The 14,588-nt window shown below is 43.5% G+C and overlaps 1 protein-coding gene across 3 annotated transcripts in view; it reads right to left on the minus strand.

Moving 5' to 3' along the window:
• Positions 1 to 14,588, minus strand: part of IMMP1L (inner mitochondrial membrane peptidase subunit 1) — a 292,381-nt gene that overhangs the window by 95,502 nt on the left and 182,291 nt on the right. For all 3 annotated transcript variants that reach the window (XM_078680838.1, XM_078680840.1, XM_078680841.1), the window contains exon 4: positions 6,825 to 6,951. In XM_078680838.1, the coding sequence (XP_078536964.1) occupies positions 6,825 to 6,951 (127 nt within the window). The remainder of the gene's footprint in view (positions 1 to 6,824; positions 6,952 to 14,588) is intronic.

Below are 14,588 nucleotides of genomic sequence, written 5' to 3' on the forward strand. Positions count from 1 at the left end.
ACAACAAGCATCATAGCAAAAGCAAATGACATAGAAATACAAGAATGTCATGCAGAAAAAACCTTTTCAGTATAAGTAGGTAAACAACGGGGAGGAGGGTGGGTCAGTGAGGAATCCACAGGCAGATGCTGTATAAACCAGAAAAAGCATTACTGAATGTAAGTAACGTGTTCTTCTGATGGATACATCTGCCTGTGGATTCCTCACCTTTTGGAATCCCCAAGCAGGCCCTCTCCTGGTGGAGGGTGTCCACCTACTCATACCAAAAAGCGCTGCAGCGCAGAACCTGCAAAATGACCGTCCCTCCTCACCTCTGAATCCAAGAAATAATGTTTCGTTAAAGTGTGAAGGGAGGCCCATGTTGCTACCTTACAGATGTGTACCACAGGAACACCTCTAGCCAAAGCTGAAGTTGAAGACTCTGCTCTAGTAGAATGAGCTCTAATACCTTCAGGAGGTTCCTTCTTGGCCAAGGCGGAGCATATCTTGATGCACAAGATGACCCACCTGGAAAGCGTTCTCTTATGGACAGCTTTGCCCTTCATACGTCCCATATAACCAATGAAGAGCTGAATGTCCATCCTCAAGTCCTTGGTTCTGTCCAAGTAGAAGCTGACTGCCTTTCTAGGGTCCAGGCGGCGAAGTCTCTCTTCCTCCTTGAAGGGTGAGAGGGAGCACAGAATGTGGGTAAAGTGATGGTCGGCCCTAGATGAAAAGGAGTGACTACCTTAGGCATACAAGCAGCTCTGGTCCTGAGAACCATCTGGTCTGCATAGATAGATGTAAAAGGAGGCTTAAAACTAAGAGCCTGAAGCTCACTTACCGTCCTGGCAGAGGTAATAGCAATTAGAAAAACAGTCTTGAATGTGAAAAGCCTCAACATGCAACTATGAAGAGGCTCAAAAGGAGAACCCACCAGGAAAGTCAGCACCAAATTCAAGTCCCACTGAGGCATAATAAAGGGAGTGGGAGAAAATAAATTAGTGAGGGCCTTAATGAACCTCATAACTATGGGAGACTTGAACAACGAAGGGTGGTCTGGCAAACAAAGGAAGGTAGATAAAGCCGACAAGTAATCCTTAACAGTAGCCACAGCAAAACCTTGGGTGGCCAAGGAAAGTAAAGCACATCAGACAAATGGGCCTTCAAGGGATCAATCAACCTCTCTCTCCACACCAGTTCACAAATCTGGCCCATCTACAGTACTAAAAAGATTTGGTGGAGTGTCTTCTGGCCGATAAAATAACATCCACCACATCCGGTGAGATGGAGAAAGAACTCAGGTTGCCCCTTTCAATCTCCAGGCATGAAGGTGCAGGCTCTGGAGGTGGGCATTTGGAACCTGCTCCTGCGAGAGGAGATCTGCCCTGAGTGGGAGATGGATCGGAGGGTGCGAGGAGAGATGAAGAAGGTTTATGTACCACAGCCTTCTTAGCCAATCGTGGGCGATCAATAAAACTTAGGTCTGGTCTTGGCAAATCCTCCTCAGAACCCATTGGAATCAAGGTTATTGGAGGAAACGAGTAAAGATGCTGCGAGCCCAAATCTGTCTGAAATGCGTCCCCCAATGCTCCATGCAACGGATGCTTGAGACTGCAAAACGACAGGCAGTGCACGTTCTCCTGAGTAGCAAACAGGTCCAAGTGAGGAAACCCCCATAGCCTGAAAATGTGATGGGCAACCACCGGCTGGAGACCCCACTCATGATCGGCTGAGTACTGCTGACTGAGACTGTCCGCACGCACACTCAGCACTCTGGCCAGATAATTCACAATCGCGCAAATCCGATAGTCCTGAGCCCAGGACCAGAGCCGCAGAGCCTCTCTGCAGAGGCAATATGACCCTACTCCTCCCTGCTTGTTGATGTACCACATCGCAGTAGTGTTCTCCATCAGGACCAAAGGCCCTTAATCTCCAGGTCCCCCAGATGAGTTCCCCACCCCAGAGTGAAGGCATCCATTATCACTGTGACCACAGGTGGAGGAGGCTGAAATGGCTCCACTTGAGCCAGGTTGCCTGGAACACTCCACCATAACAGATCCGCCGCAGTGTCTCTGGAGATTTTGACCACCTCCCTGAGATATCTGTTGTGATGGAACCACTGCCTGTGGAGGCACCACTGGAGTGTCCTTATATACCAGTGTGCATGGTTAACCAACAGTATATAGGAAGTGAACAGACCGAGGAAGTGTAAGACCTTCAGGACTGGAACATCTACCCCTTCTTGAAACAACAGAATCATAGCCTGGATATCTAGGATCCTCTGAGGCGGTGGGAAGGCACGATTCACAGTAGTGTCCAGTAATGCCCCTATGAACAGGTTGCTCTGGGAGGGCACCAGGTGAGATTTGGACACATTTATCGAAAAACCCATGTTGAACAACAGCCGAGCTGTTCTCTGCGTATGATGCAGCACCAACTCTGGAGACTTCGCCTTGAGCAGCCAGTCGTCCAGATAGGGGAATACCTGAATCCCTGACCTTCTGAGATGAGCTGCAACCACCGCCATCACCTTTGTGAAGACTTGCGGTGCAGAAGTAAGTCCGAATGGAAGGACCGTAGATTGGTAGTGTTGGGATCCCACCCAAAAATGGAGATACTTCCGATGCGACCTCAGGATGGGGATGTGGAAATACGCATCCTGCAAATCGATCGACACCATCCAGTCTTCCTGCTGCAGCGCTAAAAACACCTGAGCTAGGGTCAACATCTTAAAAGTCTCCTGTTTGAGGTAAAAATTCAAGACCCTGAGGTCCAGGATCGGTCTCAACCGCCCGTCCTTTTTTGGGATCAGGAAATATCGGGAGTAACACCCCTGACACCTTTCCTGCTCTGGATCCACCTCTATCACACCTTTCTGAAGCAGGGCCAGGGCCCCTTGATGAAGAAGCAGCAGATGGTCCTCAGAACACCAGCCCTGGTGAGGAGGATAAGGAGGGGGAGAACTCCTGGTAAGGAAGGGTGTACCCATTTTCTACAAGATTCAAAAACCACATATCTGATGTAACAGATTTCCAATTCTGTAGAAAATGGTACACCCTACCTCCTACAGGACCAACATGCTCCAAGATGGGGATCTAGAGAAGCTTCCCTGTGGAACTAGTGGTGGGAACAGGGGAGAAGGAGGACTGTTGCCAAGTGGTTCCCCACAAGCGGCCTCTTCCCTATGATTTGTATCACCAGTTGTTGCGTCCTCCCCAGTCTGTGAGCCTGCAAATCAGGAACCACAAAGGAAGCTCTGGATGCCAGTCTTTATTCCTCACCATACAATCTCACTCTCCTCTCCAATTACGTTGTGATCATTATAACCACACCTTAACACCTCCCAACAAGTTACGTATTTTCTTAACTGAGTTCGCCCAGTACCATAAGGGCCCTAGCACACAGTCTCACAACACTACAGTTTTCTTTGCACTCAGATTCTGGCCTTTGTTTCTACAGTCATTTCAACTTGTTCTATGAGCAGGAGTGCACTGCTACTAAAACAGGCTGAACTGACCACTGTAAAAAAAGCACAAAATCACCTAACGATGTTGCCTAGCAACAGGAAACAAAATTGAGTTTGAGCAGCTTTATTCCTATGCTGCTGTTTATAGATTCCAACGGGAAGGTCTGCAGGCTGCAAGGGAAGGTCTGCCAGGCCACCCATGGGATGTACATTGAGTACCACTCCTCTAGAAGATGTTGCCTGAGCTAAATTTCAAGCAGTTTCACTAATCTTTGGCAAAATTATAAATTAACTTTTCCAATAAGTACATGTAAAGTCTAACATTGCAGTGAAGGCATAGTAACTTTAGAATTGTGTCAGTCTTCTTACAGGCAGCCACAGTAAAAAAAATGCTGGCTCATAAGCGTCCCATATACCTACCTGAGAGATTCACTGAGCAACATTATAAATGTACGTTAACTTTGAAAAATGTAATTATTGTACGGTTCTGAATCTACTTGCCCTAAAGATGTTACTTCCAGAGCAGGAAAGGCTGCCATTAGTCAACCTTTCCCCACTGGCCCCCGTAGTGATGGAACAATTTTCAGGTTGGGGGTGCTGGCATCAATATTACAACATTGAAGTCCAGGATAGTGACAAATCCAAGCATCACAACAAGAACAAGTGTGGCAATGGAAGACCACTAAGTTTGCACAGACATTAAGTGTCCACAAATATTTATCATTTACACATCACCAAGTAAAGTGTCTTTCTTTGTTTTGATCCTATCACATTTTTTGTTTCCACCACACTGCAGAATTACAAAAGAAAGTGCTTCATTTGTACTTTCTTAACTGCTGATACTTTGACTTATTAGTACAGTTCATTTACAGGTATTTGAATTGCGTTGTGTATATGAAAAAAATTGACATCCTACAGCCTTTCATTTCACACCAGTAAGAATGTTGCATAATTCACTTTCCAAAATCCACTCACTCTGCAGTCAGAGAAAGAAAAGTGAACACCAATCTCCATGTTAGAAAAAGAAGGAGCATTTTGACAGAAGATATCGCCTGGCATTTGACCTCGGTGGTAAGGTTAAAAAAAAGATAAAACAAATTAAAGACCTCTTATATGCTCTTTCACCTTCTGGGGTCGAGCATGGTTATTTTTGGGGTGCTGCAGCACTCCCAACAACCCTACTTTCAACACTGATAACTTGCCCCATTAAAGATGGGGAATCCCGTTGTGTGGAGTTGGTTTGAACAATTTTGCAAGGACAGATCTTGATTTTTAGTGTGACATTGGATGCCATTCATAAAGAGTTCTCTATACGTTGCTAATTATTTGCCTATCGTTGCAAATACATTTCCTTCTCGGCAAAGGTTCTTATAGGATCCAACAGATGCTGCTTTATGCAAACATGAAAACTTGTCCCACGGGGAAGGTGCCAATGAGGGTGAATGTTAACTTGGATGCGGCTAGACAGATTAGAATGAAATGTGAGTGTAGTTACCATCACATCCATGAAATTGTAGTATGTGAGTTGCTTTTTGCATTGATAAAAAAAAGATGTATATATCAACTGAACTGTTGTGTAATGTTACTGGGTGAAAACATGCTTTTATTCCAAAAGTAACACTCATGAAATGTTAACTGTTTTTACGGTGCATTCCACAAAGTAAACAAACTATAATACATTTAGACTACCAAAATACTGAAATATTAAAGTAGTTAGTTTGGTTTTCATGGTCCTCCTGAAAGACACATTTGAGAAGTGTAACATTTAAGGGCAGTTAAATCAGAGCCTAAATGTCCAGAACAAATCTAGACATTTTACTGTTTCTTTGAGCATCTAAGTGGGGAAAGTTGTGCCATAAATGCCTGCCGAGAAAGTTTAAATGTGTTTAACCTCTTCGGTGCGTCGGATGGCCCCCGGCCGTCTGACATCAAGGTGGGCGTGTGCGGAAGACAGCTGGCGCTGCAACGAAGCAGCTAATATGGAAATGTATTAACTGTGTGTTGTACAGGAATATTAGTGCATGTCCGGGTGTCACAAAGTACACACAAAAAAAAGACAAAAAAGTGATGGATGGAATGCCTGAATTAAAAGCACTGTTGATAACACTACAGATTTAACAGTGGCAGCCGCCACATACAAAAGGTGGTGGGTGGGGACGAGGGGGCGCGGAGGAAAGGGTGGACGACTGACTTTAATAATAATTAAAAAAACAAAAAAAAGTTAAACTTATCTGCTGCTGGTTGCCTCTAGCATCACGCCTCTGTGCTGGGTCTTCCGTGTCCCAGCAGATACTGGGACTACGTCACAGATTCCCTGGGGATTGGCCTGAGCGGGCTGAAAAGACGCTCTGCTCAGGTCAAGGAGTCGGTGGGAGTTCTCTAACCCGGCTGTTCAATACAGCTGGGTTAGAGAAACCTAGGTGCGCATGTGAGTTTGGCTGGCCCGAGACGGGAGGACAAACACAAATCCTGACTTAGAGAGTGCACATTGCACTCCTCCCCCCTCACATGCTCCAGACCAACATCTACCTGCACACGCTGGCTGAGCCAGTTGCTTAAAAATAAAACAATGAAATATTGCGTTATTTTTTTGCTGCTGGCTCTGAGCCAGTGGGGCAACGCTCCTCCGCCATCGTGGAGGAGCTGCCCCAGAGATTTAAAGGAAAATACCAAAGTGATAAACAAGCACTGCAATTTGTGAAAGACAGAGTGCTCATGATAACAACATGTTTCTCGAAACAGCCACACAAAACCACTTGCTCATTCTCGTCTAGTAAAACAGCAAGGGAACGGAAGACCTCCCAAGCGTCCATGATTTTGGGAAGGCATATATATATATACAACTTGATGAGCCCTGGTGTGAATCACTAAAGGATGTACAGCTGTTACAAGACCATCCCAAAAATCTTCTTCCTCCTGGTATCTTTGTCTTCCTATCTCCTGGTAGTGTGTATGTAATATGGCCCTCCAAATTACATTCCCGACCTCGGTCAACTTCTTTGCTTTCTCTTACAAGAGTAGCCCTATCCTGCAATCATTATCTGAGTGTGTTTTCCCACTCAGCAATCTGGAGAACAATCTATGTTGCATTTGCCAAGTCAACACTTTAGTACACATATTAAATTACAAAAATATAAACATTTTAGAAATGAATTTAATATTAAATTAATGACTGTGTTGTGATTTTTCCAGTTCCAGTAGAAAACGCCGTCAGACAAATAACTGTATGTTTTACTTAGAGCAAAAGTAAAAAACAAATGATCATTAACAGGATGGTAATAAGTACATATTTAAAGTCAACTACGGAACTAAGGAATCATATTCTGACATATATTTTACACGCACATGAAACAAAGTTCACACAAAACATACTTACATAGCTGTGCCTTTTAAAGAGATCTGAAGGACCACTGGTGCACACTTTGTCTCCTTCCAGACCAATTACTCTTTTACAGATATTTGTTTTTGGATCATTTGGACTTTTTGCAATTACAATATCACCTCTGTGGAAACAATGAGTACACATATATTGTTATAATTATTACTTGTACATACATTAAAATGACAAGCAGAACCGTAAAGATGATCTAGATTCTTAAGGCACATGATAAATATTGCTTCTCCATGATATTTAACCTTTTTTATATCATCTTAAGTATATAAATACACTGTTTGTGGCATGCCTGCAAGGTAGAATGATTACAAGATCTGTGATGGAGGAAAATTAAGGTTATTTGTTCAGTTGTAGATTTGTCATCCAGAACCTTGCCATCGGATCGAATTCTTCTGTCTAGAGAATTTATTGCATATGTTATGCCTTAATTAAGAATTTACTGGAGCACAAACCAGTGAATATACAATGAAGCATCAAATGTAAATTCGAACATTGAAATGTTGAGAGCTCTACTGCAGACAATGGAATAGCTAAGGGCTTATAATGGCTGGTATAAGCCTTGAGCGCCAACATTTCACATGTTTGTCTTCATGTTTCCCACTTTTTAATTTAGAATATTTTACCCTCAGTGGGTTCGCGCTATACCGGTTGTTAAAGGCCCTCTCCATTGGTATAGGCCCTTGCATACGGCTCAGGCCTACAATTCGGGTTTAGAGCTTTTAGCAAATGGTATAGTACTTGGCAGCGGACTTTAAGGCTATATTAAAAAACTAGAATGTTGAGCACTACACTACAGATAATGGAGGATAATGGAGTGGTTGATGGCTAATAATGTCTAGTAAAGACCTTCTGAGTCAACATTCCACCGCTTGTGTTTCTGATTCTCTCCTGTTCATTTAGAACATTTTCCCTGAATGGGTGTAATGTTCTAATAGTATTCTAGTCCTTTGCCCTTCAGGTATCCTGATTGTTGATTGTCATAGATCCTCAACTGTGGCTTCGACTGTCTTTAACAACCAATATAGCCCTCAGCAGTGGTCTATAAGTCTATATTAATTGCAAAACAGGAAAGTTTTTAAGGTTCACAAAAAATCTTTTTACAGCTTAAATTGCTAGATTCAAATGTTGCCTACTTCATTAAGCAAAAACAGTACTATTTAAACTATGGTCCCTTCATGCTTGGTTTTAAACTAGACAACACCACAGGTTTTAAGCATAACTGCTTCAATTCAATACATGTCCTAATTCAAGTACCTGATTGGACCTCTACTATATTTCTTACTCTCCTAATCACTGTATCAAGATCTTTTCTAACTCTTTCATTAAGGAAATATTTGCATTAGACAATTTCTCCCTTGTGAGGAGGTTCACATTGATTTATCATTTAGTCAATGAGAATGACAATCCTTTCTGCAAAGTTACAAAGCAGACATTTTCTGTCAATTAAACATGTAATCTACAATAAATGCCCATAACACACACACATATATATCAATATATATATATATATATATACATCTATATAACACAAAACACGGAGTTCCAACGAGTACTCAGGTTTGCAAAAAAAACAACGCAGGGTCCACTCTTTCAACCAAAGTAAAGAGGTTTATTCACACCATAAACCTTTCTGGACGCATTTCGCACTCCAAAGAGCGCTTGTTCACACACCGAAAACAATAAAGTTCGTCTCTTTTAAGTTTCAGTTAACATAGTAAAAAGCATGGTAATAGAAAGAGGACTGTAATCTAAACACAGCACAACGTGGGCGCCATAATTGCGTTGTTAGTACATCGTAAAATAACAACCATAGTGACAACAATGTATCCTTTGGTATAATCCTAAAAGACTTGACAAGCGCCAACAGTTCATAAAGCGGGCATGTAAATGAAGAGCCTGTGTCCTTGGATGTAGGAATGGATCAAGCCACTGAGAGCATTATCTCCGTAGGAGTAACCGGCAGGTGTCTCAATTGCTGTACTGTGTACTCCCTAAGTCAGGGCATACCGGGTGCATTGTGGGAGATGAATAAATGCCCGCTATTATCTTGTAACACCAGGGGCAATGTAAAGCACTCCGCCTGTAGAGCAGCAAGTCGTATTTACGCTCTTGACTTCATCTCCCACAATGCATGCTGCAACAAAAACTAATTATTTATGTAACTATCGTTGACAAGATATCAAGTTTTTTTAACAGATGCATTCATTAGGTCAAGCTCATCACCAGGGATAGTCTTCACATTCACATGTTGTAGCTCTATAGATATGTATGAAGGATACAATATTCAGGTAGCACAGGATAGGCGATTTAACCCTGATAATACAACATGTTTTTTCAACATGGGTTATCTAACATACATGCGAAATCCATGACAACAGGCATGATTACAAGTGAGTCAGCAGGGGTCCGGATTATTTAGATTCAACATTGGGGAAGTATATTAATACCTGCTCTAAACAAGCATTTGCAATGCAATAGGTCTCACATTAGGAAAGTTTGAGCTATTGGTATTGTAAATGACAATTTTTTTTAATATGTGTTGGCTTTGAAAATATATAAATTAATAGCATTGTTATTCACAAAGTCAATAGCTTACACTTTCCTAATGCGAGTCCTATTGGCTATGGCAATGCTTGTTGGTGTGGTGGTGTTCCCGAGTGATGTGGTGGTGTTCCCGAGTGATGTGGTGGTGTTCCAGAGTGATGTGGTGGTGTTCCAGAGTGATGTGGTGGTGTCCCAGAGTGATGTGGTGGTGTCCCAGAGTGATGTGGTGGTGTCCCAGAGTGATGTGGTGGTGTCCCAGAGTGATGTGGTGGTGTCCCAGAGTGATGTGGTGGTGTCCCAGAGTGATGTGGTGGTGGCCCCGAGTGATGTGGTGGTGCCCCTGAGTGATGTGGTGGTGTCCCTGTGTGATGTGGTGGTGCTCCTGAGTGATGTGGTGGTGGCCCTGAGTGATGAGGTGGTGCCCCTGAGTGATGTGGTGGTGCCCCTGAGTGATGTGGTGGTGCCCCTGAGTGATGTGGTGGTGTCCCTGAGTGATGTGGTGGTGTCCCTGAGTGATGTGTTGGTGTCCCTGAGTGATGTGGTGGTGTCCCTGAGTGATGTGGTGGTGTCCCTGAGTGATGTGGTGGTGCCTCTGAGTGGTGCCCCTGAGTGATGTGGTGGTGTTCCTGGGAGATGTGGAAAACAACGTAAACAAACAAGACACTAATAACCTGGAAAAAGTCGTAAATGTAACCAACTGATTTTGGCCTCAGAAGTTCACGTGCCCACAATTCCAGATTTCACTCACTGGATCAGGCTGAAATCCTGAGCCAACTGAAACGCCCATACAGTAAGCTGTAACACAAAGACAAAAGACACATGGGCATTTGAAGTTCCACTACATGTTTTCAGGAGTCAGCAGCCAATTGAAAACACATTTATGCAAATACGCAAAGAAAACTTCCAATCCCGCATCTGAACTTCAGTAGCACGAACAGGAAGGAGAAGCCATACAGGACCTGTAGTGTTTAAGAAAGAAAAGTCTGAAAGGAACGGTGGTAGTGGGTGGGAGCCTGGAGGAAGTGAAAGGCATCTCGCCCATCGGAAGAAACAAATAATTTGACATCAGTATGTAAATTAGGGCTTCCTTTACACTGGGCTGTCACTAAAGTGTCTGTCCACAGAGCAAGCAAACAGCCCTTCAGAGCAAGCCAAACTCCGCAAATAAAATGACAATGAATCTGGAGAATTTCAGAAGGAAATGTTAATAAGAGAAGCACAGGATTTACAGTAGACCAGTTATTAAATTGTTGATCAAGCTAGAATATACTGTACGCACGTGAGACTCCCAACCTTGAAGAATCGAGACTTACCCGAAGAGAGCTTAGAGCTGACTGACGGAGTTTCATACTTTACGGGATTTTACATCCTGTGACAGGCGCAGCTGTATAGGATTCTACGCTGCACTTACCCTATGTGAGGGTTGACCGCACTCAGCTGTCCGCTTTACGTGTTCACCACACCTCAGCCTAACTACAAGCTTTGTCAATGCTCACTTCACGCGTCTGCAGGATTCTAGCGTAGGGAAGCTATGCTCCGGAACCGTTTTGCCTTGACAAAAATGAAATGCTTTTATTGCACCAAGTAATGCAGCTAATTCTGCTTTCCGGAAGCCTGCTGATAGCATCTTGTTAGGAGGCAACGGGCTGCAATGTTACATAAAGAGGAGTCACTAACGTGAATAGGCCATGAAAGGTGAAAACGGCTGTGCTAAAGTTATTATTCCTTACATATTAATATTTCATATATAAAAGAAGTGCAATCGTGAAAAACTTAGTGCCTGTCGTAACTACCTGTTGCTAATCAGTACCACACTTTTTTACATCCTAATACACAAATCTTTCCTTCTTAGTCCCATAAACCATAAAGCCAACTCGATTTAATAAATATCATTTGGAAGTGGTTAGATGGAATTTCCACAGTCCTGGCTAGTCAGTTCCGTATGTGTGATGCAACAAGCCTTGCCTCTGTCATAAAAAGGTAAAAATGAAAACTGGACAGAAAACAATGGCTATTTAGCGTCCACGAAACCTATTCTGGTTTCATACTAATATGTGTTTTATTTGCAATTCGTGACCACAGAAAAAAGCATTGGCATAGCCAATAGGTCTCGCCTTTGGGACCTTATAAGTGTTTAGCCATGCAACAGTTGAAGTTGTTGCACCAAGGATATTGTGCTGCATAGCTAAATACTTATAAGGTCCCAAAAGTGAGACCTATTGGCTATGCCAATGTTTGTTAAATATGTGGCCTGTCTGTGCTGTGTTGGATGTGTGCAGTGTTGTGCCTAATGCGTGCTCCTGAGGTTATGCATGTGATGTGCAGTAGGTAATGTGTATATGCTACTGTGCTGGGCATGTGTGTGATTAGCATGGCCATTTACGCAGTGCTCGCCACAAACTACATTTTCTGTTGCTGAATTTGTAATAACTGTATTTATCACCCATGCAATGCATTCGTTTTAAAACTCTGAGAAGGTTAAAAGGCTGTGCTGGCCTCGTGTTATCGGAACCTTTGTGCTGGATGTCACGCACACAGTACCTAGCAGCAAATGCTCAACCCACTGAGCTGCATCACCAGCTTGTAAGCACTGTGCAGAAGAGAGAGGCTCTTCTTGAGCCAACTTTTATGTAGGAACACAAAATCAATGGTCGAAAATATAACCACACATCTTCTTAAAAGTATGCCGAGTCTCAAACTGATAGGCGCGTTCCAAACTGCCCCAATGTTTACAGCTAAAAGAGCGCACTCACTAAATAAAAGGATAAGGTCGGAGATGGATGGGAAGTGAAAGAAGGAAGAAAAAGGCCAGAGGAATAACGATGCGTGGTGAAAAAGAGATAGAGAAAGGTGATAATTGAGAAACAGAAAAAAGTTAGACGGAGTTAAGGAGAGTAACAGATAGGTAGAATGCAATTAGAAGAGATAAAGGAGGAAAGACGAAAAGTGAAATAGAAAGGATAGAAGCAGTGGAGAGAGGTGAAGATTTGGATAGGAATGGAGAACAAGCTCGTAATGCAGCGTTGCGTGAGGTGGGTGTGGCCGGAGGGCTGCATGCATCCTGTTTTCCATCAGGTATAAAAAGAACAGCCTCTATAATGAAAAACAGAAGTGAATTTGGGTGAAAGCAACAGTAGCCCTTAATAGACTAACCAAAGAAAGATGAAAAGACGGCCCACTTCCCGTCACTGCCCTCGCTATATAGTTTGTAAGCTGCTCACCCAGGAAGTGATAACCTCCCCTTCACTCACACCCTTCAGTTACTGCCTTTGACGCTGCTTCTGCAAGATTCCAGACTTTAAACTCACAGATGCAGCTTGCTTGACCTGTGTGTGCGGATGGGGACAGTGAGCAGCATAAGCACATGACCCTTCTCCTAAAAGCGTCTCTTACACTGCAAGAGGGCCTGGCAATGCTTTCCATCTAATGTACATACTCGAGTGATGTGCTCAAAATCGGATCACTGCACAAGTTTACACCAATGTTCACTACAACATGGTGCACAGTATTGACTTACCATAGCGGTGCACAACCTGAATCTTCAGACACCCGGACAGACTGACCTTATACATAGAGATGTAAAAGAAGACACATGATAGACAGCAACATGGAGCAGGAGGGGGAAAGAAGGACAGGAGGGACACAGCTGGGAAACACGCACACACTCCTGGATTGCTTGAGCATTCGCAAAAGTTACAGCTATAGCGATGTTAAACATAAAAGCGGGCGCCTCGATGAATCAAAGCGCAGCGCCCGTCTATATAAAAGTTATGGGCATGGGAGTTTATAAAGCGGGTGCCATGGTGATAAAAAAATAAATATAAACATGAAAGAGAGCGCCGTGCTATAACATGAAGCATGGTATTTGTGTATAAAAAAGTGATGCGCGCGGTGCCTGCATTAGTAGGAAATACAACAAGCAAAGAGAAAACAAGTAGGCACGATGAGCGAAGAACATAAGGGTAAGTGGCAAAGCAAAGTGTGGAGCGCAGGGACTGGGCACAAGAGAGAATAACATGAGGATAAGTGGCAGAGAGAGTGCAAGGCTGTGGGGCAGAGAGATATGTATAGCGAGGAAAAGTGGCAGGAGAGTGCGTTACCGAGAGTAGAAAGCAAGATGCAGCAATAATATAAGTAGGAGTACTGTGTGTGAGGTAAAGTAAACAAGCTCTCGGCATTGACACAGCTGGGAAACACGCACACATTCCTGGATTGCTTGAGCATTCGTGAGAGTTACAGCTATAGTGATGTTAAACATAAAAGCGGGCGCCTCGATGAAACAAAGCGCAGCACCCATCTATATAAAAGTTATGGGCATGGCAGTTTATAAAGAGGGCGCAATGGTGATAAAAAAATAAAAATAAACATGAAAGAGGGCGCCGTGCTATAACATGAAGCATGGTGTTCGTGTATAAAAAAAGTTATGCGCGCAGTGCCTGCATTAGTAGGAAATACAACAAACAAAGAGAAAACAAGTAGGCACGATGAGCGACGAACATAAGGGTAAGTGGCAAAGCAAAGTGTGGAGCAAAGGGGCTGGGCACAAGAGAGAATAACATGAGGATAAGTGGCAGAGAGAGTGCAAGGCTGTGGGGCAGAGAGATAGGTATAGCGAGGAAAAGTGGCAGGAGAGTGTGTTACCGAGAGTAGAAGCAAGGTGCAGCAATAATATAAGTAGGAGTACAGTGTGTGAGGTAAAGTAAACAAGCTCTCGGCATTGCTGTGGCGGGGGGTTGGGTGGGGGAGCAGCAGCCTTTAAAGTCTGATGCGAGGCACAGACAAATGGTGGTGTGCGATGTGCAAGCGGGGGGGCGGGGGAGAGGCAGTCTTTGAAGTCTGATGCGAGGCACAGACAAATGGTGATGTGACGTGGCTGGCGATGGGGTGCACGTGCATAGCTCACATGAACTGTACGCGATCCGCAAGTTTGGTAGAGTTTTTCAACTGCCTACTATAATCTCGCCTATCTATCCCTGCGGGATATAATAGTCGAGACCTAAAAAAGAGGGTTGGTATACTAGTATTGGGAATTCAAGCCAATACCAACACACACAATACCAGCATTAGGCCAGCATTATTTTGCGCAAACAATTTTATGCAAATTGAACCTCTGTTTTTACCTTCATTTTAACCTGCATTTAAACATGGATTTTAACGTCTGTGTTAACGTACTTTTACTATTGGTTATGCAATCGAGTATAC

This window comes from Lissotriton helveticus, chromosome 3_1 (genome assembly GCF_964261635.1).
Source record: "Lissotriton helveticus chromosome 3_1, aLisHel1.1, whole genome shotgun sequence".
In the NCBI taxonomy this organism is placed as follows: domain Eukaryota; kingdom Metazoa; phylum Chordata; class Amphibia; order Caudata; family Salamandridae; genus Lissotriton; species Lissotriton helveticus.